Raw genomic sequence first — 23,841 nt, 5'->3', positions numbered from 1 at the left:
ATCCTTGGCTACTCTGAATGGTACTGATACGAAGGACACTGATAAAAAATTACATTAAACATATATATGTACATAGATAAAAAAAATGTCAACTTCGGGCATGTCAAACAATACTCGTGTTACCGTCGAAATCGGAATTTCCCCATTCCGGAATGCGCCATATTCCGATTTCGGCCGTAACAATCGTATACGAGATCTTCAAGTCAACACTGGTAAAAAGTGAGTCGATCAGACGACGGAGAAAAAATTGCTTTGCAATCTACGTCTGCGTGACTTGCTGTAAAGGGGGATGACTCAGGTCACACATCACGTGAACAGACATCACATGATTTTAACAAAACTTTTTAGTTCTATATAAAACGTCGAGTACTGCTGGCATTTTCCTGTGCAGTAATTAAAAATTCATCATGAAAGGACTTCAGATCTGTTTCTGTTTGTTACTCGTCAGTATATGCACGGCCTTACACAGGTAAGTAATTCCGTAAAAAAATTAAAGAAATACAGTACGCGTTTATAAATATCATATCTGGTGTAAAAACTAATCAATATTTCCGATATTGTTTGTAGTAATCACCGAACACTTAAAATCCTATCTTGTAAAACGAGGGATGGTGACGAGATGGTTGCATGGGCACATTGTGGTTGCACCAATATAAAAAAAAGATTTTACTAAAATTAGAATTTGTTTGACACTGAAATATTTGTATGTTCTGATATTTAATTTGCAGGATACCATTGAAAAAAGTTAAAACAGTGAGAAGGACATTGCATGAATTTGGGTCATCTCTGAAAGCATTGAACTGGAGATATGGACAGGAAAACATCCGTGGACCTGCTCCAGAACCACTCACTGATTACATGGATGTAAGTATATTAAAAGAGTTATCTTAGAAACCTATCCTAACTAAATAACTTTTTATACCCTATCGGCCCTGGCGGTTTCCAGATAATAACTTGAGAATGGGTATATGAATTTTTTTTTAAAACTTTTGCGCAAGTGTCAAGTACTTAAACAACTGCATGTGCAAAAGTTTTAAAAAAAAAATCATTTACCCTTTCTCATAAAATACAGGTTTAGTTCAATTTTCAAAAAAATAAAAAATGTAGTTTTCAACTTGCGACATTTTGAACATTTTGCCATCCCCCTTTTTTCACCATTACTTGGCAGGGTATCTCTTAATGTTTCATTAATTCCTGAAGGGCCAAGTGAGTTATTGCCATCACTTTGTACCTGTCGTCTGTCATTGTCCGTGAACTTTTTTAGACATCGTCTCCTCTGAAACTACTTGACAGATTGTAACCATACTTTGAATGTTCCTTAGGGCATTTTTAGCAATCTTGTGTGGGGATTTTTTTATCTGGCAAAAAACATGGCCGCCATTACTAAAAATAGACCATTGGGATCAAATTGCAGAACTTTACACGTAATTCAAAAACAGTTGGTTTTAGCTAAAATCTGGCAGGAAGTAAAATTGTTCAGCATAATGAGTTAGACCTAAGTTTTCAGGAAGATTTGTTGACAGATGAATAACTTCTGGGCCCTGAAAGGGATGTTTACCTCAACTTACCAACTTTGAAAATATTCTCCTCTGAGATTACTAGTAGTAGGATAGATTATAACCAAACATGGTATGAATGTTTGTTAGGATATCCTTAACAATCTGTGAAGATTTTTTATGTGTTGAAAAAACATGGCCACAATTACTAAGAATTGAGGAATGGTGGAAATGTCTGTAAAACCAATGTGTTTAGCCAAATTTTCATGGGTAAAATTGATCAGTATGGTGAGACAGACTTTTCATAAAGATATATCGATTTCTTGCCCTTGAAGAGTCAAAAAGTGACTGAGATATTTGTTTTAGAATATGGAAACCTCCTTCCGGGATGAATGACTAAGATGCTCTCTATTGATTAAATGATTCTTCTGACAATAGTACAGTAAGATCAAGGGTCCAGCTTTAGAAAGCTATAAAGACCAGGTGTCAATTTCAGGAAAATTTGTAAGTGTGAAATTGATTGTAAATTTTGACATCATATTGCTATTTTTGGTTGTGACGTCATTACTTAAGATCAACTGTACACTTACGACTTCCTGTGAAATCTTACACAGGTGAGTGATTCAGGCTCTCTAGAACATCTAGTTTTGACGGAAGATTTTATTTGTTTGAGGCTACTCATGTTCAACTTTTTAGTATATTTATTCAGAGTTCCTCATGATTGGGAGTCTTAATACTTGTCTGGTAAATAATTGTTCGATTTTCTGAAGGTTTTTTTGAAAAGATCAGGATACTTCTGTATCCATTTGTCCAGTTTACCATACTTAAAAATTTAGATAAAGTTCTGACTGTCTCATATTAAGTACAGTGTGTTAATAAAATGTATTTTCCTGGTTTCCTGGTAGTGTTAATAATCATGAAAAAGATGAGTAAAGCTTACTGTTTTCAAATAAATTTCACTCAAACCATTGTTTGTTTTGAATCACTTTTCTTGAACTTTAAAAGAGATTCTATATGTAATTTAATAGTCAGTCTGACACAGTAAACACTCTTAAAGTCCTGGTTTATTAAAAGGCATAACAATTAAGCATAGCAGGAACAATTTTTTTAACACCTCATTAATATTAATGATAAACACATGACAGCACCTCATGAAGAAAGTGATTGAAATATAATGATATGATTTGTTTAGAAAAATCATAAAAATCCCTAACCCTCACCCTGTAGTTTATTTAGGTACATGTATACTACCTACATTTTTACTTTTCAGGCCCAATACTATGGACCAATCACCATTGGAACTCCACCACAGCAGTTCAATGTAATATTTGATACTGGATCATCCAATCTGTGGGTTCCATCTAAGAAGTGTAAACTTTCAGACATTGCATGTTGTGAGTAGTCCTGACTGTAATTTATATTTATTAGAGTTTTCACAGTTAAGTTCTGATGATTATAAAATTGACTCTGTTCTGAAATCCCAATTTCCCACCCATAGGTACTCATTGGATTCCGGGAGATGGGCACTGTGCAGTTGTTGCCACCCCTCCTTTTTATTGGAATATTTGTCATTTTTATGTGTAAAATTGTCAAAAAATGGTAAAAAATGTCCTAGCACCCCCTTTTATTGAGGAACCCTGGCCGACACCCCTCATTTTCAAAGTGTCTAGATCTGCCCCTTTATACTTATTTTATTTTGTATACAGGCCACAAGCTACTTTAAAGTCTGCTCCACAAAACACTTCATCATGTCTCCACAGGAAAGAGCTTTGCAGATACATGTACATTGTATATAAGTACCTGCCTTTATAAATATCAAACAGGAGATGACTCATGCATGCCAAAAGCCCGCCAAATTCACTTTTATTTCTAGTTCAGATACAGTTACAGACCACATAACACATCTTAGTTCGTCAGTTAGTTGTTGCACTTTCTAGACAAAAGTCATATATATTACATGCATGTATGAAATTAGCACTTATAGCAAGCATTATCATTCTTGAATAGAATTATTTTAGTTGGAGATAAATGTATTGTTTCTCAAAACTACAGATCTGAATACAGAAAGGGCTATCATTATGTAAAAATGTACTACCTGCACAACAAAACAAGCATCTTATGTTTGGCAGGTTCTTCTGCTCTACCATAGAAAGTCTCTGAACTTTAAATGGACTGGTACTAAATGAATGCTGGGATTAAAATTTACTTTCAATAGTAAAAGGCCCTAGACTTCTTGAATTCTTAATGAAAGGTCTACATTAATAAAGTGAAAAGTCCTCAAAATAGTAAAACATAGTACAACTTCATTTCTTGTAGTTCCAGTACCAGGGGGATATGCATGCTACAGGTAGTGCTTTGTGCAAAAATCAATATATTGTGATTTTGATGGTCCTGCCACAGAAATTAAAGGTCCTGGACATGACAGAAATTGGGAGGGGGTCATATATTGATCCATTGTTGTAGCTTTCTTTTAATTCTTAACAAAATGACTATTTTTATAGAATTATCTTTTTTCCAGTGCTACACAACAAATATGACAGTACTAAATCAAGCACTTATAAAAAGAACGGAACAAGTTTTGCCATTCGTTATGGAACAGGAAGTTTAACTGGTTTCCTTAGTACAGACACTGTAACTGTAAGTGTTATGTGGGTGTATTGGATTAATATCTAGTTTTTCTATAGATGGACTTGATGTTCTATTAGTATCCTTCCAGATAAGCTAATCAGAACGCTGTTCCAAACATTAATTGCAGTAATTTTCTCTGCAACTACTTGTCACTGCCACTGGATATTTTGACACAATGCATTGCGTGCCATGTTACAGAATTTGATTTGGGTTTTTGGTACTGCTTTAGCTTTTTATTTCCTTATTCTAGTCAAATAATAATTACATTACTGCAAGCTGTTGCTGTCTTGGGTGTTTGAAAAGTGTTCAGTTTTGCTCACAACAAAAATACAATGTACTAGTATATAAATTACATTAATTCTGATTTTGGCGCAAGACGAACAAGTAAGAATAATTATATTATCATTTATCCAAATGAGACTGGATGAGAAAGGAGAAATTAATTGAGTTCAAAATGTACTATGTGAATTGTTCAGTGTTATTTTGCTATTTTCTCAGATGGTATGATGTACCAGTAGGTGATGCTAATAATGTTCAAAACTCCTTATATTATGAGTGTAATTTGTCAGATCAAAATTTGTTAGATCTAAACAATTCCCAGATTCATTGTTCACACTGACAATAGTTTTCTCACTACTGACCTGAAACAAAACAATTTTCAATGTTAAAATTGAAAGGAAAACACAAGAAAGGGCTAAGTAAATGTATAACCATAAGCATAATAGGTATTAAAATACCCTTCATATTATAAACTTTATGGTCTAGATTGGTAGCGTAGCTGTCAAAAACCAGACATTTGCTGAGGCCGTAACACAACCTGGCATCACATTTGTTGCTGCTAAGTTTGATGGAATTCTTGGAATGGGATATGATACCATCTCTGTAGATAAAGTAACACCAGTATTTTACAACATGGTTCAACAGAAACTGGTACCAGCACCAGTCTTCTCATTTTACCTGGACAGGTAGATAAATAACATTGTCATTATATCAGTGGTCATTGTAGTTGAAATTGCACTATGTTCTACTGTCAACCCACTCACTGATACATGTTTTCAGGATATCAATTAGAGTTTGCTACTGATTATTTCCATAATGAAAGAACTTACTACAGGGCCTAATATATAGGGAGAAATGAACAAAGGCTAAGCTATGTTTTGCTCAATTCTATCAATTGTCTTTGACAGTGAGAAGTTTTTGTTATAGATTACATAGACAAAAATGTCAATATCATTCTTTTTTCAAACAGAGTTTACTAAATTTCTCCTTGTCATTGATGTGTACTGGTAGATTTGGCTATGTTATCAGCCACAATTTATTTTTTGGAATTTTTCTCACTCATGAAGTTAGAAGGAAAAGTTAAGTAATCCCAGAAAGGTTTGTTAACAGTATACATTTAGTATTTAAAACAAAACAAAAGACAGTGGTTTTAACATTTGATCAGTTTTTATAAATTATTAATTGCTAAAGTTTATACTTTAATACCTAAATAATAATGCATATTTAATTTGGTAATGTTGTTAGATCTCTACAATTTTCGAAAGTTTATATCAAGATGTCAAAATAAATGTACATTGTTTTAGTTAAATTGCAAATATGCACATACTTTTTATATTATGATATGCATTGAAAGAACTTTTATAATGGTTACCAGTTTTGTTTTGTAGCAAATGTTTGTCAAGTCTTCCACTCTCATGAGACTGAAGGTTTGGGTTTAATACTCTCCAAATGCAGAGAAAAGTTTCTGGTTTATTCTACTGTCAATTTAGACAGGGCCTACTGTTTTTGTTCTTTAAATGATATATGGTCTTCACTTATTATTGATTTAAAAAAGAAGTACCCTTTAAAAACAAACAAAAGTTCCTTCTTTGAGATGAATAAACTTTGGTTTCAGTCTGTAGTTTTTTGATAGTTAATGAAGGGAAGTCTAATATTTTTTTAAGGATAGCTTGATCTTTTTCTTCTCCAATAGTTCTTGGTGCTATGCAGTTTTTTGGTAGGTTACTTTAAGTGGATTATAACTACATGTACCTTTTCATTGTAGGGATCCTAGTGCTGCAGAGGGTGGAGAACTACTACTGGGTGGCAGTGATCCAAAGTTGTACAAAGGAAACTTTACATATGTTGATGTTACAAGGAAAGGATACTGGCAATTCAAGATGGATGGGTAAGATCTCAAAGTCTTCCTATCACTGCTCCAATCTAACCAGAAATTTAATCTGTAGAGCGAGGTTTACATTTTATTGTTAATAGTAGTATCTGAGGTAATGAATGGTTCAAGTTGATCATATTATACGAGAAATGCTAGAAAGTTCCAGAGTCATTGACAAGTATTTTGCTTTAATAAACAGTAGTATTAAACCTGTATGTTTGAAGTCCAATGCTGTAAACACTCAATTAGTAACCCTAAATGAAAATTTTGGCTAAATGCCTTCTATAATTCTTGTTAGCTGGTGGGAATACATGTACTTGTTGAATTTTTTGGAAGATGAACAGGGTGTACAATATACAAGCATATGCATTATGGTACTTTTCTTAACATTTGTGAGAGAAATAGTGGTTGATGATACACTAACTTATTTTGACCCTTTTTCTTTCCGTTTACTTCAAAGTTAAAAAAAAAAATAGTACAGTATGTTACGTTGTTTGAAGCATGGAGTCTATGCTTGTATACTCTAACTAACAGCCAATTTGATTGATGTACTATTTTCCCAGTCACTTCTCATGTTTTCCTGTTTTAAATTTATAGTCTTTGTAAAAGTAAGATAACTGAGATGATGCAATACACCTTTTGTGGTCTTATGGCATAAGATATAATTGTTTATATCTTAAGACAATAGCATCTGATTCATATCATGTTTAAAGAAGCCTTTAAAGGTCTAGAAAAATATGTTTTTGATTACATCACCTAGAATTTATATGGTCAGTAGATCAGATTTTTTTACCTGCTTTTTCCAAAATTTAGGGGATTCTGACAGGAAAATTTATGTTCTATGCAAAATTTTTAGGTATTAAGTCAACTTCAAGTTGTTTTCTGACATCTTTTGATTAGCAAAAAGCTGTTCGTTCATATACTGGTATATGGAAAAATGAGTCAACTGATGATTGAAAACTGGCCAGTCAGTGTTACTTTTTATTATTTTGGGAAGTTGGAATAAAAAAGTTAAAGTTAGGGTCTTGAGGTAGAGTTGTTGAATAGCTGGAAACAACACTTTTTAGACCTTAACTAAAAACTGCAGGCTTTGAAAAAAGATGCTTTGTGTGTAGATTAATTGAAATTTAATCTTAAAACTGTTTATCTCATTTTAAATGAACTCTTGGTCAGTGTTATCAGTATGTATAGATAAATGTTGATTAGAGAAAAACAAGACATTCTACTTTGGAAGGTCATGATCATTGTCACAGATTAAAGTACAATGTCACTGTTTAAAGTATATACATAGATTAGGGTGTATTTATTGTAAACTACATTATCCATTGTTTATCAGGCTTGTTTAATTTGTATGATAGCAGATAGGAAAATATCTTCAGTTACGATACAATCAGTACTAATCACATCCTGAGTAAGGAAACTTGTAATTGTTGTTTAAATTCAATAATGCTGCACAAGTATCTTAGCCATCATAAAAATAAATCTCAGTTTGTAATAGTTTTAAGGTTGTGTATTGCTCTTGTGTTACCTAATACATGTCAGTACATGTAGGTGTTTTGGTTTTATAAATATTTCCCCCTACTCTATGTGTACTTCGGCTTTCTTTGTTTAATGATCCTTGTACAGTGCTTGTCTCATATTTCTAAAAAAATTACCCACTTTTGCAATTAATAGTGCTTAACCATAATGCTTAATAGGAGAATATTATGTAAAGGAGACCAAAATTAGAACAAGGTAAAGGATATTCACGGTCTGGGGACAAAGACAAAGACGAAGAAAATTGACAAATTACCATTAGTATGGACGGAGCATCAGCATAAAAAAAATATTCTGATGGCAGTGACGAACAATGTTGACGCAGGCGCAGGCAAAAATCATATTAACCCAAATATACTTATATTAATACTGGAGAAACTAAGAATAAATGAGCATTATATTCAAAAATGGTTCTTCCCTTTTAGTCGATCGTCTGAATATAGCTGAGATATTGCTGCTCGGACGTTAAACCCCAACAATCAATCAATCCCTTTTAGTCACCTCAAGCTATCAGTTTCAGCCTATACAATGATTTTTCAGTAGGTTACAAGTATATAAAATGATTTAAAGATGATTTCCAATTTTATTTTTGTTCAGCATCATGATGAATGGTAAACCCTCAAAGTTTTGTGATGGTGGATGTCAAGCCATTGCTGATACTGGTACCTCACTGTTGGCTGGTCCTTCTAAAGAAGTCACTCGGCTAAATGAAATGATTGGAGCCAAACCATTGGCACAGGGAGAGGTTAGTCATTTCTGATAACCATATATGAGGATTATCACATTAAGATTATATTATTGTCTATCTCAATATTAATATAATATATTTATACCCTCAGCTTTTGAAGTTGAGGTCATTAAAGTTTGTCAGTGCACCTTCACTCTCAAATAGTTAAAATGATCATGCATTTTAGCAGTAAATAAAATAAGATTAAAATTAAATATCTTATTCTGATTTCATAGTTAAGCCTATTGAAATGGTTACACTGAAAATATATAGGTTTACAATTAAGACTTCATCATTTTAAGGGAGAAATAATCTATAAAGTATGGTGCATCGAAATTTTAGATAAATTAATGAGGTTTTGTACTGTACATTTTAAGTGTACCATCTGAATGTTATGCCACAAAAACAAAATATGCCTGATTATTACATAGAAAATACTATAGTAGATCTTTTTGTAAATCTTCTTTCATTCCTATTTGATTTTGCAATCATTATAGTATATGGGTCAATAAGACTTGTTTTATATTATGTGAGAGCGTTTCAGTGGTGAAAGTTAAGGAGATAGATCTAGGGTAACGAATATAACTCTTGAAATCAGTGATATGTTTGTGGCATATTCAATTTCACCCAAAAACCTATCAAGCTTTCATTTGAAACAGAATGAAATCAGTCCAAGTTACCTTGATACTTACATGAAATTGATGTGAAATGCTGAATACAAACGTTCCAGTGATTTGTAAGACTTGTGTCCACTTACTCTAGGTCTACCTCCTTAATCTTATTTTTATTCATTTTGATTTAATTTGAACAGTTGTTTTTTTTTTGTTTTTATTTTTAACTAATATCTGTCCTTCATTTCAGTATGTGGTTGATTGCAGTAAAATAGACAGTTTGCCATCAATTAGCTTCCAGCTGGCTGGAAAAAGTTTTACTTTGACTGGAAAAGAATACATTCTTCAGGTATAAGGCTTATTTGTCATAAAATCCTTTTTTTATGAAAAAAAACTCCTCAAATCCTAACTTGCACAAATCACTGTGGTAAGGAGAAGAAAGTTTTTTTTTTTACAGATTACCTGTAATTTTCTTTGTACGCTAAGAAAGAACATTTTTTGTCATTTAAATGGATCCTTTTGAGTTAATAGTCATACTATCAAGTAATAAAACATTATGATTTGTATATGAGGAAAGAAGGAAGGAAAGAAACACAGACCTGTTGTCATACAAAGAAAGTTATTCTAATATGACATGCTTCAAAGCTCTTTAGACCACAGTCATGGTAAAAACATGATAAACACATAGGCTGCTTCTATTAAAAAATAAGAAGAAACTAATCATATTAGAATCGAAATAAATCAAGAAATCTCCATTTTATCGTTGTTTTACCACAGGCTGGCCATTTACTGTGAAAGTACTTTTAATTTGTGGATACCAGTTTTCGTGGATCAGGGAAGAAACACTAGTTTGTGAATTCTTAATTTGTGGTTTTGAAGTTTTCAGTATACACATCAATAGGAATTTACTATTCATTTGGAACCAAATTTCGTGGTTTGACCTAACCACGAAAACCACGAAAATTGGTACCTAACGAACAATAGTACTTTCACAGTATGCCATTTACCCCCTCGGTATTGCTTGGGGTAAAACAATGCAACATAAATGGCATGGCCAGCCAGTGGTAAAACGATGATAAAATGGAGTTTCTGTGATTTATTTCTTAATTTGACCATTCAATCAAAGGAATGTCAAGATGTCACAATGTGTTTTCTTTCCATGATTTAGGACAGACTTTTCAGACTTTTCGTGAATATTACTGAAAATTTAAATATAAGCAGTTCTTTTTTTCATGTCACTAATCCAATTGATGAACTTCTTCATTTGTCCTTCAACCTTTGACCTTCCCTTTGCACTCATTGTTTTTACAGGTATTGAAGTCATAGTCTATGTTCTGTTTACTGTAAACATGCTTTTTACCATGGACAAAAATGTCACACATAATATGATGACCATAGTTTTTGGAACATACCAGTACAAAAATATGTCATTGTAGCTAGGTACTTGGATAGGTATAATACTGCATTATAAATCTTTTTTGTTATAGGTATCACAGGCTGGCGAGACAATCTGTCTGAGTGGCTTCATTGGACTTGATGTCCCCCCTCCATTGGGTCCACTCTGGATTTTAGGGGATGTCTTTATTGGCCCTTTCTATACCGAGTTTGACCTTGGTCAAAGTAGAGTTGGGTTTGCACAAACTGCTTAGACTATAAATTTAGTGCAAGTGATTGACAAAATCAGACAAAATTTTGAATACATCAGGAACCCATCGAACTGATTCTTTCAGTGGCTCTCACTTCAGTGTTGAGTTACAATAAAGTTTGGATTATTAAATTTCATGCTGAGTGCCATTTATCTTTTTTTTTGAGAATGTGCAATTAACTTAAACTAAATATCTGGTATTTCAAGGATGTTAACAGTAATCTGATGGAATGTTTCATCTTTTCAAGAAAAGCACATGAATCAATAAAATAATAATAATAATAATAATAAAAAAAAAAAATTAAAAAAATATAAATGATTCTTTTAAAAAATTATCAATTTGATAACATTGGCACTTTATTCTGAAATTTAAAAAAAAAACATATATTAAAATACAAAAAAGCTTGAACAATTTTGTTCTAATTTGGTAAAGAAAATCTTTTTTGGTTTATCCACACTTGCACGATCCATTCCTATCTTACAATGTAATATATACTGTGGAAGTAAGTACTTCTGTCACCTTTTGAATTGATAAAAACCTCTGAATTGCTCTGATTTTAGTTTTAGGAAATTTATCTTCTAATTCTATAAATTGATCACAAAAGTAGCTACCTCTCATGCAATAACTCTGTCACAGTATATACCCACCAGCACTCTCTACATGTTGTTTTCTTTGTTGGTTTCTTTTTTCTGTGATTTTGTCCAAGATCTGCTTTTGTTTTATTTGTTTTCTTTTTAATGCTGCTGATACATTGAAGATTGTTTTCATTCGATGAAGTAATATTATCTAAAAAGCATACTAAGAAGAGCATTTTGATACTTCTATAATGACATTATTGAAATTAAAAATTTCAAAATCTGCTGTTTTTTAAGAATTTTTTTTAAAATAAATATTTCTCATTCAGTGTTCTAGGTTTCCACTTATGGTGTGGGAAACTTGTATATTTTATTCTACTTTTATTTTAGCAAGTAGAACACTTGAATTTTTGAAGGATTTGTGAAGATCAGAAGGCAGACTTAATCTGTGGGAAAGTTAATCTTTATTTGGAGTTTTCCTGTGGGAACCTAAAATTAAAAAAAAAAATCCTAGAACACTGCTTATGTAAACTGCAAATTTGGCATACACTGATACTTCAATACACAATTTTGTATTAGCAATCTTAAAGTTGTTCATTGATTCAGCTTCGTATTATGTTAACCTTTAGACCAGGTTTTAACCCAGTTATTTGACCACTATTATTGCATGCATGTGATGTTAAATGTTTTCATTGTTTTAAGAGAAGCATGCAGTATCCCTAAGCTAACATTATGCTATCCATGTATGGTCAAATCTGCCATAGAGTATATCCTGACGAAGTGGAAAATTGATGGCATACAATTAACTGAACCTAATTCAAATTGTAGCTGTTATTTGAATCTCATTTGAAAGGTCTTTTACTTATTCAAGTTTAGAAATCTCATGGTTAGCATGTATAAGACTTTACTATTCATTATTGCATGTCTTTATTATCTTTAGTCATAACAATTGCTTTACTAACAACTGTGCAAATCCTACTTCTATCTGAAACAGGTCACACAACAAGGTCAAACTATTTGTCTTAGTGGATTTGCTGGAATTGATGTTCCTCCCCCACTTGGACCATTATGGATTTTGGGAGATGTTTTCATAGGACCATTCTACTCTGAATTTGACCTTGGAAATAACAGAGTAGGATTTGCCGAGACTGTCAACCCTCAGTGAGAGTGAATGCCAGGACATCAAAATGCTCTGAGAAAGTGTTAGGTCGAGTTGTTGGTTGAAACATGACTTGAAGATAGAATGATTAAGAATGAATGTATATGAAAGTGCTGTTGTTTTTCATGGTTTATAATAAATTATCTTTCTTAATATGTTATTTCTAATTTGCTCTAAGAAGTCCATAATTCCGTAATACTAAAAAGTTAGACATACAACTAAAATGTGGTATTTTGGGGTTTTGATCCCTAGCTAAGTCATACCAAAGATTTCAGAATTGGCAGTCACTGCTTCTTTATAAAGCACACTGAATATATATATATATATGAGATAGAGCAATGATGAATTGGCTTAGTGTCAGAATAATGTGTCCTAGTGTGTTGGCATGCTTACTGGCATGGGGGACTATTATAAAGCATGATCTGCTTGATAAGTCAAATGTTCTTGTCTTGAAATACATGAAATATCTGTCATAGGATCTGAAACCACAATCGATCAAAATCAAGGTCAGATACCTTAAGACAAAAAATAAACAAGTCATTACCTTCCACAGTCTGTTGAAACATGTACATTTAGGGACCAATGTGAACATAAGATTCATACTGGACACAATTTTGTGTGGTGGGTAGACTAAGCATTTGTTGCCATTTCTAAAACACCAGATTCCAAACAGCAATCGGTACTATTTTTTAGTGACAACACAAAAACAGAATATGACTAATTCCTGACAATATGCACATATCTATAAGGTAATCTAGCACTCCATTGAGTGTCGTTACAGTCCTGCAAGTTGTTAAGGAGTTGTGAACAAAGCATCAGACTAAGTTTTGCTAAATAAATTCTTAATTCCAACAGCCATAATTTCTACAATTCTTGCCCGAACATAAATTCCTGACAATATGCACATCTCCATTTGGGAAACACCCGATAAAGTTTCATAGCAATACTGCAAATAGTTGAGGAAGAGTTTTGGACAACTCATTAGACCAAGTTATGGTAAAAAAATGCCATCATTTTGTACAATTATTGTCCAAACGTAGATTCCTGACAGTATGCACATATCCATGTTGTTATTTTACATCCCACATAGTTTAGTAATAATGCTGCAAGCTGATTAGGAAATGGTTCGGATAGACAGACAGGGTGAAAGAGTAATCAATGGAACCAAGGTTACAGCTGTAATCAAAAGAATGTAATTCAGGGACAAAGACCAGACATGGAAAACAGACATACACAACAAAAAACATAAAGTAACTAAAATCACACATACAAAGAAACAAAAGCAAATGAGCAACTTGACTCCACTAACAATTGGTAGCATTGACCAGGTGCACCGGTAGGGAAATGTCCTCTGTTTTTCTGAAAGCTATATATACTGTCCCAAACCTTGTTTGTGAGGGGTATAATGAAAAGACAAAATTTGACTTCAGTTTAATTTAGATAAAATTTATATCTTTATTTTTAACTCAAGCATGTAGAACACTGGTAGGACAAGTGCTTTCTTTTCTTATGCAGCCACAATTTTTTGCAGTTGTATGATGGTACAGGGCTATCATCGTTGTTAGAAACTTGGTTTTGGTGTGATTACTTCAATATTGGTTGGTTGATTTTCTTAAACTTTAATCACTAGGTTCCAAAAGCTACAACAAAAGAGGTTTGTGTTGATATTCTGGGTTATAGGCGTATAAGTACTGGAAATGAGGGCCCAAAACAAGTTTTTCATTTAAGTATATAACTCCACTTAAAGCATACGGATGCTGCGATATTGTTCCAAAATATTCTATACCATGATGGACAGACTGGGATTGATTTTGGGGACTAAGGTTTGGACAGTTTAGAAATGAGGAACCAAAAATGGGGCAGAAACAAGTATTTTCCTGGTGTCCCGATAATGACAACTATTCGATTCGAGGCCTTTTTTCTGTTTTGACAATAATGACTGAGTAAATAGATCTTTTAATTGCACTGTGATGTGCCATACCACACAAGGAAGTCTCAAATTGATTTTGGGTTTGTGACTTGAGCTCACCAGAAAAAAGCATTTTTTCTGATTTCTGGATGATAATTTAGGAGAATGGAATTGATCACTATGAAATTGTACCACAAAGTGATCTGAAATTGTGGCTGGACTTGTTTAGGAATTAGGGGCCTCTTTGATTCTGGTCATATTCTTATCATATGTCAAATGTCTAATTGCATTCAAAATTTAATAAATGAGAGTTAAAATGGTGGATATGTCGAAGAGACAACAACTATGTCAGCTCAAAGTAACGGTATATAAAGTTGGAATGGTATGTTTATACTCAAAGAGTTTTACTTCTGCAGTAGTACCAAGCTGCACTTAGAAGTATATTATTATTTATTGGTTTGTTTTGTTTTTCTGGTTTAAAAAAAAAAAAAAATCATGTCTACATTTTCATCAGACTGACATATCAATAGGGGTTATTTTAGTTTAATGTACTAACAAGTTTGACCTGATACACAAATTTTGGTAACTGCTTGAAAAAATGCTAACAGTTTATTGGATTTGTATCCTTTTGAAAATGTCTCTTGAGTGGCATAAGAAGATGCTAATGAACAATTTTTATCAACCTAAAAAAATTGCTGTCATATTATGTTATGATGCTGTCCTTGTTGGAAAGGTTAGTTTCTTGCATTTAGAGAAAATACCAATTAGTATACTAAGACAAGGAAAGTGGTAAAAGATAATGTGGTGGCATTTACGGCCACAAGCTAAATAAAACCCAACTTTTAATAATTCAATTTCATTTGTAAGAAGCTCTTTGAGCAAACCAGGTTATTCTGTATAACCTAGCTTGGTAATATAATGTCATTAATGTTGATTGGTCTGCACTCTGCAATTCAAATTATCCCCACCCAAAAAAAACCCAAAGTTTTGATTATGAATCAATTACTAATATTAGGACTATCATTCATTAGAAATTAAACTATAAGGAATGTTTTTAACTTTTGAACTGTTGTACTCAACAACCTGGATTAAGCTAGTTTACACTTTTTGTAAACAACTTTATGGTTTACAAGTGTAAACTGTCACAAACTAGGTTATTTCATTCAACCTGTTCAAAAATTAAAAACATTCCGTAACTAAAGAGCTTTTGTATTGCAAATCCACTCCATAACATGTGAGAGAAAGAATCCAGAAACCAAATGTCTTTTATGTGGTTATAACTTTGACTATGTCATCACTTTATGTCAATGTTACAATGTAAATGTGGTTTTAACTTTGACTATGTTATCACTTTATGTCAATGTTACATTGTAAATGTGGTTATAACTTTGACTATGTCATCACTTTATGTCAATGTTACATTGTAAATGTGGTTTTAACTTAGACTATGTCATCACTTTATGTCAATGTTACATTGTAAATGTGGTTTTAACTTTGACTATGTCATCATTTTGTATCAGTGTCCTTCATTTGTTATGATGACCAACAGATCTCTAAAGTAAATTAAAATTTTTCTGCATCCTCCTCAGCTTAAGTTTGAATTGAAATGTCATCAGGTTCAGCACTTAAAAAAAATTCTTGGTCATTTACACTTTTTTGTTGTATTAAGTTCATCTAGAAAAAAAACCAATTAATTTATTATGATCAATTATTTCAATTTGTACAGTATGCAAACTTACAAACATTCTACATATATACATATTTTACAAATCATTATACAAAAGTTTCTATAAATGATTGATGGATCTTTAACAAAAAACAAAACAAAAAATTCAGAAATTTTAACCATGTTACTTTAACCCCCATTAAATCAATCTTTTGGTGAACTTGACAAAGCTTTATAAATTCAGTCACAGTACCACGTAAAAACACGAGAATTTAAGGGAGCTAATTAGGTACTGCTGACTTAGACTAGTGGTATAGTTCAGTAACAGTTTAAATATTCAGTTAGAAACAAAGAAGTTGTATCCTATAAATCGGGTTGTCTGATACGGACATCAAGATCATCGTTAGCTGCATGTTTCTTCAACAACTCCATTATTTTGTTGTCATATTCATCTGGTGTTGGCTTATTTCCTGAAGAATAATGACATTAATAACCATAATTATTAAATGCAAATAATCTCTTGTTAAATGAAGTGAAAAATTCAAATAGATATCTTCATTATATGGCTATGAAAGAAAAAAAAAGTCAACTAAGTGTGCAAGTATGGTCTCATACTTGTGTAATACATTAATAAACAGCTGCGCCACAAGCATTTCATAGGCCTCTCATCTTGTGAAAAAAAAACATAATAAATATTATTTGGAATAACACAGGGTTGTACAGGATGTCACGCTAAGTATATATATATCCTGACTCATTCCGTATTATTGCTCAATAGGTTAATTTATATAAGAGCAGGACAAAATTGCTAAAAGCATGTTATATATGAGAATAAATTGAAGCAATAATGCTGATTAAGGGAGCAAAGATTTTTGCGATGAAAATTTTGCATGAAAATACATAAACTGAAAATTTCAAAGTTCCCATCTCACAGAAAGTTGATAAAAGAAACAAAAAAATGTTACAACATGTTTCAGTGTTCATGGTATAATATTTCTCTAAAATAAATTCCCCATATTGGTTCTTTCTAAGGGCTATTCCATCAATAAATGTATGGGAGGATTGGAAGGCAGTTTTTACAGACTGTTTGACTATCATAAGACACATCTATATTAAGTTTCAAGAAATTTGAATCAGTTGTTCTCAAGTTATGGTGTAACACGTTTACATGGACAGAGGGACAATGCACATTTGTATACCATAATACATCCTGTTAAAATAGACAGCGTATAAAAATAATTATTCTGAAATATTGTGAAAGTACTTTTGTTCATGGGGTACCAATTTTCATGGTTTTTGTGGGTAGGCCAAAGTTTGGCCATTAAACCACGAAATGTGATTCCCAACGAAAAGGAGATTTCCACAGATGTGTTCACTGAAAACCTCAAAACCACAGATTCAAGAATCCACGAACTTTCCTAATCCACAAGAACTGGTATCTACAAATTAATGAAATTTCACAGTAGTGATCCAGAATTAGTGAAGCAGATAATTTACAATGAGATAACAAATCTTTCCATTAAGACATAAAATCAATAAGTCACATTAAAATGATAAAAAAATATTTCTTCATATATTGTAAACCATCTTATTTTTTTAGATATTTATCCTCATGTCTCAGGATATCAATTTGCTTTTTTGCTTTTATTTCATTTTATTTTTGTAGCCAACACTCTTTTAACATGTACTGTATTCTTCCATGTATTCCATGCATCCATGTTAACCAAGCATCCCCTTCTCGGCAAGGCAGATTGACAAAAAAAAGTTTAGTTACTGTGTAAAACATTCATTGGGAAGCAAGGAAAATTCACCGGCAGAAGACCACTTTGAGAAGCGGCTTATTAGCAGCAGTAATTTTTTAAATTTTTTTCTGCTCACAAAAGTTGGTTTGCTGTAGTATGGTAATTCAAATTTGTAGAGATCAAGAATTTCTATAAAAAAACAGTGATTTTTATACTGAAAACACATTAATTTTCAAGGTAGCTCATTTTCTCAGATTCTGACAAGTCAATTTATTTGCAGGTATCAATTTTTGTAGTTAAAAAAAAAATGAAAAGTGTTACATAGTGTGTACTATTTTTCAAGCTTTTTAGTCTTACTCAAAAATAGCCAAATATAGTACACCACAAATGAATACGATTACAGTATTTCAAGTTATATTACCTATTGCCCAGTAGTAAATTTCCCAATCATTGGAAGGCTTGTTTATCAGCTGATCATACATCTTCGTTTCTGTTTCATCAAAACTTTTTAAATATTTAGCTGCAAATGTACTGAAAAATTAAAGATAAAGATTATCAAAAATATAATATAAACTTACTTAACAAATTTACTTACCCTACATCGTCATGTTCTCAAAGAAGACAGATTTAGATACTTATGCATCAGTATTAGAACTCAGTGATTTTAAGTGGGAGAAATACCTTTTTTATCATGACTGAAGTGCAGAAAATCTTTTTCAAAAGAAGAAGAATTTCCCTCATCAATTAAAGAAATTCTTGAGTTTTTATAGGGAGTAAGTAATGGTTCTTATTCTTATTCTGGATATAATAGATTTTCGACAACATTTTAAGACGGTGTGGCCACAAAAGTAGAATATTCATAGACCTTTCCAGGTTTATAGGACTTGCACCATCTCCTTCTGATAATGCTCTTTTTTTGCTTACATTCATTACACACTACATGTACATGTATCTCAGGGTTCAAAATTCAAGATTGCCATTCAACATGAACAATTTTAAATCACTCCAGACAACTTTATTTCTTCGTAACTATAAAAAGTTTTCAATTGGAAAGTCAATACCAATGTACAATATTTATGCTTTTGAGCAACCTCTTTAATTTACAAGTTTTCTAACCCTACCATCCTACAATTTACCTTAATAGAAGGCCATTCTCCAGCATACCCCTTTTTCTGCTTTGGTACAATAATCTAGCTTTCTGTACATCTAATGTTTCATTTTGTCTCTCTTGATAATCTGGTATTGGAGGTTGATCATCAATGGTGTTTGATGATAGTCTGTTTGGTTGCACAAAAATCTGCAAAGGTAAAACAACAGTTGCCATAATAGGCTAAAATTATGTACTTGGTAGTACAAGTAATCTCAACTGGAAAAAAAAAAACAGTTCTTAAGTTTGTTAACTCTCATCTCAAATGATTTCAGTCTTTATGATCAATCAACAGTTTAAAGTGGACCTGAAAAATAATCTACCACACTAACAACCATTTTATAAAATTGTCCATTAAATAAATTGCTTTGCTAAATTAGCTAGATACAACCACAGAGATCAAATCCCTGAAAATTTCATTCATGAGAACGTACCTTTCAATCTTGATACAGCTCTGAATTTGAATTGAGATTCAATGTTTATTAGGAATTTGATTACCCAGTATAATCAAAGTGGATTTTTTTGTTCCTCCAATTCCTAAACAGGTAAAATTACTACCCTCAAAATCAACACAGCCTTCCTTTTGTGGTATTACAGCTTGTGTTACAATTTCATAGAGATAATTTCCAACTTCAGTTGTCATCTGGATACCAAATGTCTTAAAGACCACACTTATCCTCACTGTCTGGACTACAAATGTTTTAAAGACCACGCTTATACTCAATTTATTGTCTGGACACCAAATGTCTTTAAGACAACTCTTATATTCAAGTTACTGTAAACATACTAATGAATGGCCCTGTATTAAGGTAAATTGTAAGATGGTAGGGTTAGAAAACCTTCTGTTTTCTAGTTTTCGCCATTTTCGTAGTGGACAGAAAACAGTGAAAAAAAGTACCGCCCAAATTGATTTTTTAACACAATGTAACACTAATCTTTTATGAAACCATGAAAGTTAATACCTGCAAATGTGTTCACTTGACAGAATCCCTGAAAATTAATATAGTTAAGTATTATGCTCAATGTATTGTCTAGACACCAAATGTCTTAAGAGGGCTTCCATGCAAAAACCAGGCAGTGGGTGGCACACGACAAATTTTGTTTGTTTGGTTTTTTATAAAATAATCGATTTCATATCGCAAATGTATCCTTTCTCAAAGTTGAATGTTGGTTTTATTAACTTCAATGATTAAAGAGAAAAAAAAATTACATAGAAAGCATTGAAATTCATTTTGTGGAAAATTTGGTTGCTTATTTAATGAACTTTAAAATCATTTTCTGAGTCATCCATTGTCGATTTAAAAAACCTTGGTACTACTTGACATACATATGATATAAACATTGTATTGGAACAAAAAATTCCATAAGATAAAATTTTCCTGCCATCCACATCATAGGAACTGCCTGTTTTCCAAATGGACAGTCTCTTAAAATTATATATTATCTGGATACCATATTTCTATGCACAAAGGCATAAAATACAGCATGGCATCATTATATAACTGGTTTCTTGTGGTTGTATAAATATGTTTAAGTAATTTGAAAAAGAAACTGGATACGATGTATGTTTTAGAAAAAAACACAATATAAAATCCAATGTTTGCAGGGGGCAGCTTGATACAACCACAGAGATTGAACCCTGAACAAATGGGACAAGTATGGACACATCATTCAAGCTTGATCAACATCTTAGAATATTTATTATGATTATTGTTTGACACAAGAAAAGAAATTGACCAAAACTGAAGCAGCCTATTTTTGGCCACTTATTTCGCAATAAACAAACCCCCCCCACCACCCAAAAAAAAAAATCATTACTAGGAAGGTATGGTACCTTGTGGTACAATTTCAAAGAGATCCATTCACTTTAACTCAAGTTTTTATTTGTATTTCACGTAAATGCTTGTTTCTAGTCCCTTTTCAGTCCCTAATTCCTAAACAGTTAACTTCACAAATTCATTTCCTCTTCAAGTCATTGCTTCACAACTAGACTTTTTATTTTACTTATAGACACAATATACCATAAAAAATCTGATTATAATTTTTTATAACAAAGCTTATGAAAATAGTGGTATTACAAAATGTAAGTTATTAACTATTTTTGGAGTGTTAAAAACTTGCTTGAAGTGCTTGATAAATTACATGCCCATGTAAGATCTTTTGAATCTGTTCAAAGTTTAGATTTTTCAACTTTATACACTACACTTCCACATAAACAAAATTCACATATCTTATCAAATGGTCATTTAATAAATAAGGACTTGAATTCTTCTAGATCATTTTTCAGTAACATAAAAGCTACGTTCATTGGACTTCTTTTGATATGCTAACAGCACTCAAATTCCTGTTAGACAACATTTTCATACGCATCGGGGACCAATTGTGCACCACTTATTGTGAACCTCTTTTTGAGCTGTTACAAATCACAATTTATGGCGAGGATACATAAAGACCCTTCCAAACAGCATTTAGCAGAAAAATGACTTATGGTATATAGTGGTTCTCAACGCTGCATTGGAAAATTGGAAGTGATTTCACATGCGATGAGACTTTACTTTTTGTAGGTTTACCGTGTCAGTTTACTGCTAGTGGTTCTTAGTTTATACATGTACATTTGTTTAATTTATATTTAGTTTCTTTATTTCCGTTGTAACAAATAAGGCACTCAGACCTTTTCAAACTGATTTTTAGGTATGTTTAATTGTGTAATATTTTTTTCACAGCGGCCAGCTTTTAAAGGGGGATATTTGTGATCATGCCAAAGTATTTTAACCCCTCCACATTTTTTGCACCAGTCCCCAGCCAGGAATTTCAGGTCTGTGTATGTTTTGTTTCGTTTTCACCTTTAGTTTATTTTTATGTAACTTGAGTATAAATGGGCAACTCTTTCACTGTATTTAATTATAATTATATTTTGGGGCCAGTTGGTGAGGGTTTCCTCATCGTTCATCGTTCATTGAAGACCAATGGGCGGCCCTAGGCTGACAATTTCATCCTGGTCGGGTTGTTTTCTCTTTGTGATATTCATCATATCTATTCTCGTTATATTAAGTGACAACCCCCAAAATAAATCCCCATCTGTTTATCATTAGGTTAAAATGAAAACATCTTCTAAAAGTGTTCCTGTCACCCTGGACAGCAGACTTTAACTGTGGGAAAGTTAATCCTTGGAATTTTCCTGTACAAAACCTTAGAAATCTAAAATTTTCAAAAATCCCAGAACACTGTTCACCATAAACAGTGATCGAATTTAAGGGGAAATACTTGCTAAATGCAAGTTGCAAATTTTGTTAGTAGAAATTATTTCCACTTGCTAAAATTTGCAAGTGCAATTCTAAAGATAATATGGGTGAAGTCAAGAAATAACCCAAAAACCTAAAATTTAGCAAGTGTAAATTTTCAGTACTTGCCAATTTTACCTAGTGGAAAAATTTATGAAATTCAATCCCTGATAAATCAAGGAATTATAGCAAGCACGTGAAGCGATGTGAGCTCTATGGTTATTACATGTACTTTCTAAATTTCCAATAAGGTTCCCCAGTATACTAATGTAAAAAAAAGTCATGTCCCAGAAGTAACAAAAAGTGACTGTCCTTATGGAGAAAATTCATTATTTCCTTCAATCAAACAAATAAAAAAAATATAGGTTAAGATTATGTTACAGTAAAAATAAATTCATCTTTTCTGATAGTTGTCAAGTCTTTCTCTATTTTTTTCATTTATTTAAAGAAGTGAACGTGATGTTTTTAAAAACTTCGGGAAACATGTGGATGTACGTACGTGTATCTCCGCTGTTTCACTTTCGTTGTTGCCAAGAATCTAACCCGCCTTGGAAAATATATAACTCTGATTACATTATCAAAATCAAAGCACAGCTTTTCTAAAATAGGAAAGGCAATCATTTTCTTGTTTTGAATTTGCAGCTGTCGTCTGAATTTCGTTTACGTAACATGATATTTGTAAAATATTCCCACCATCTTTGGAGAACTGTAATATTTCCAGTATCTGTACAGATAAATCTGACCGACCAAAACTGAAATGGATGTTGCTAGAGAAGCCCTTAAGGGGTAAAAAAATGTAAATTATTGCAAAGTGCTATAAAGTTATCGAGCATTTTAAGAACGAGGGGAAAGGAGTATAGGATTGGAATATTTTGGGGAGAAAAAATTTCAACTTTTTCATTCATTAAAAAAAACTCCCCCATTAATTAACAAGACATATTTTCAAATAGAAATATTGATTTCGCTTGCTGCTTAAAGATAAATAAAAATGTTGCACTTGCGAAGCAAAAATTTTTCATCCGGATCAACCCCATTCTTTGTAACGTTTTTATTGTTTTAAAAAGTCTTACATAGACGGTACATGTATGGTAAACCTCACGGTGCTTGCTGATTTAGGCATTGCCTACTCCATATTTGCTGAAATGGTAGGCGAAATGAAGGCCAACCCATGCAAAACAGATTTTCCAAGCCAGGTTGCCATTGCCTAACGAACATCAACTTATTTCTCTTCAAAACTGTTTCTGTTTTGTTGTCTAAATTAGGAGCATGTTCATGCAAACATTTATATAAGAGTCTATAAGTAAAGAGATCTAGATCATGCCAAATCATATCATATGCCTTCCAGAGGATGTATGATATAGAAAAACTCAAGACATATTACCCGCAACCCTAGCTGAATTCTTGACTGGTTTCTCAGACATTGGCAAGTTCTAAACATAGAAATGAACTTCATTTTAAGTCGAAATATTTCTAAGGATTCGGTCTGCAATGTTGTGTAATTAGTTGTTACATCCCCTTTCCCGGTAATTTATTTTAAGCTGATAACCAGAAGAAATTTAAATATTG

The 23,841-nt window shown here is 32.3% G+C and overlaps 2 protein-coding genes across 3 annotated transcripts; one reads left to right on the top strand and one right to left on the bottom strand.

Moving 5' to 3' along the window:
• Positions 1-381: 381 nt before the first annotated feature.
• Positions 382-12,683, top strand: LOC148609809 (lysosomal aspartic protease-like). Of its 2 annotated transcripts, none has more exons than XM_088541078.1 (9): positions 382-469; positions 729-864; positions 2,767-2,890; positions 4,015-4,133; positions 4,890-5,089; positions 6,169-6,291; positions 8,410-8,557; positions 9,401-9,499; positions 12,366-12,683. In XM_088541078.1, the coding sequence occupies exons 1-9, from the start codon at positions 408-410 to the stop codon at positions 12,534-12,536; spliced, it is 1,182 nt and encodes a 393-aa protein (XP_088397204.1). In that variant the 5' UTR covers positions 382-407; the 3' UTR covers positions 12,537-12,683. The 2 variants fall into 2 exon arrangements, with proteins under 2 accessions (XP_088397204.1, XP_088397205.1); XM_088541079.1 differs by having other exon boundaries at positions 10,638-12,683.
• A 3,639-nt stretch (positions 12,684-16,322) lies between these two features.
• Positions 16,323-23,815, bottom strand: LOC148609808 (succinate dehydrogenase assembly factor 2, mitochondrial-like). The gene is made up of 4 exons (XM_088541080.1): positions 23,657-23,815; positions 18,984-19,144; positions 18,269-18,378; positions 16,323-16,575 (listed from the first exon to the last, which is right to left on the bottom strand). Exons 1-4 carry the CDS (start codon positions 23,726-23,728, stop codon positions 16,469-16,471), a joined length of 450 nt encoding a protein of 149 aa, XP_088397206.1. The 5' UTR covers positions 23,729-23,815; the 3' UTR covers positions 16,323-16,468.
• Between the last annotated feature and the right edge of the window lie 26 nt (positions 23,816-23,841).

This window comes from Perna viridis, chromosome 8 (genome assembly GCF_037379345.1).
Source record: "Perna viridis isolate PV_CMFRI_1.1 ecotype Kerala chromosome 8, ASM3737934v1, whole genome shotgun sequence".
In the NCBI taxonomy this organism is placed as follows: Eukaryota; Metazoa; Mollusca; class Bivalvia; order Mytilida; family Mytilidae; genus Perna; species Perna viridis.
The sequence above is the reverse complement of the archived record's forward strand: the minus strand, read 5'-3'. Positions and strand labels throughout refer to the sequence as shown.

Excerpts from the sequence above, each read along its gene's own strand:
- LOC148609809 (XM_088541078.1), top strand. The coding sequence starts at position 408 with ATGAAAGGACTTCAGATCTGTTTCTGTTTGTTACTCGTCAGTATATGC. Across the intron at positions 2,891-4,014 it reads ACTTTCAGACATTGCATGTT|TGCTACACAACAAATATGAC; the intron begins GTGAGTAGTCCT and ends TCTTTTTTCCAG. Across the intron at positions 9,500-12,365 it reads GAAAAGAATACATTCTTCAG|GTCACACAACAAGGTCAAAC; the intron begins GTATAAGGCTTA and ends TATCTGAAACAG.
- LOC148609808 (XM_088541080.1), bottom strand. The coding sequence starts at position 23,728 with ATGAAGTTCATTTCTATGTTTAGAACTTGCCAATGTCTGAGAAACCAG. Across the intron at positions 18,379-18,983 it reads GAGAATGGCCTTCTATTAAG|TACATTTGCAGCTAAATATT; the intron begins GTAAATTGTAGG and ends TTAATTTTTCAG. Across the intron at positions 16,576-18,268 it reads AATTTACTACTGGGCAATAG|GAAATAAGCCAACACCAGAT; the intron begins GTAATATAACTT and ends ATTATTCTTCAG.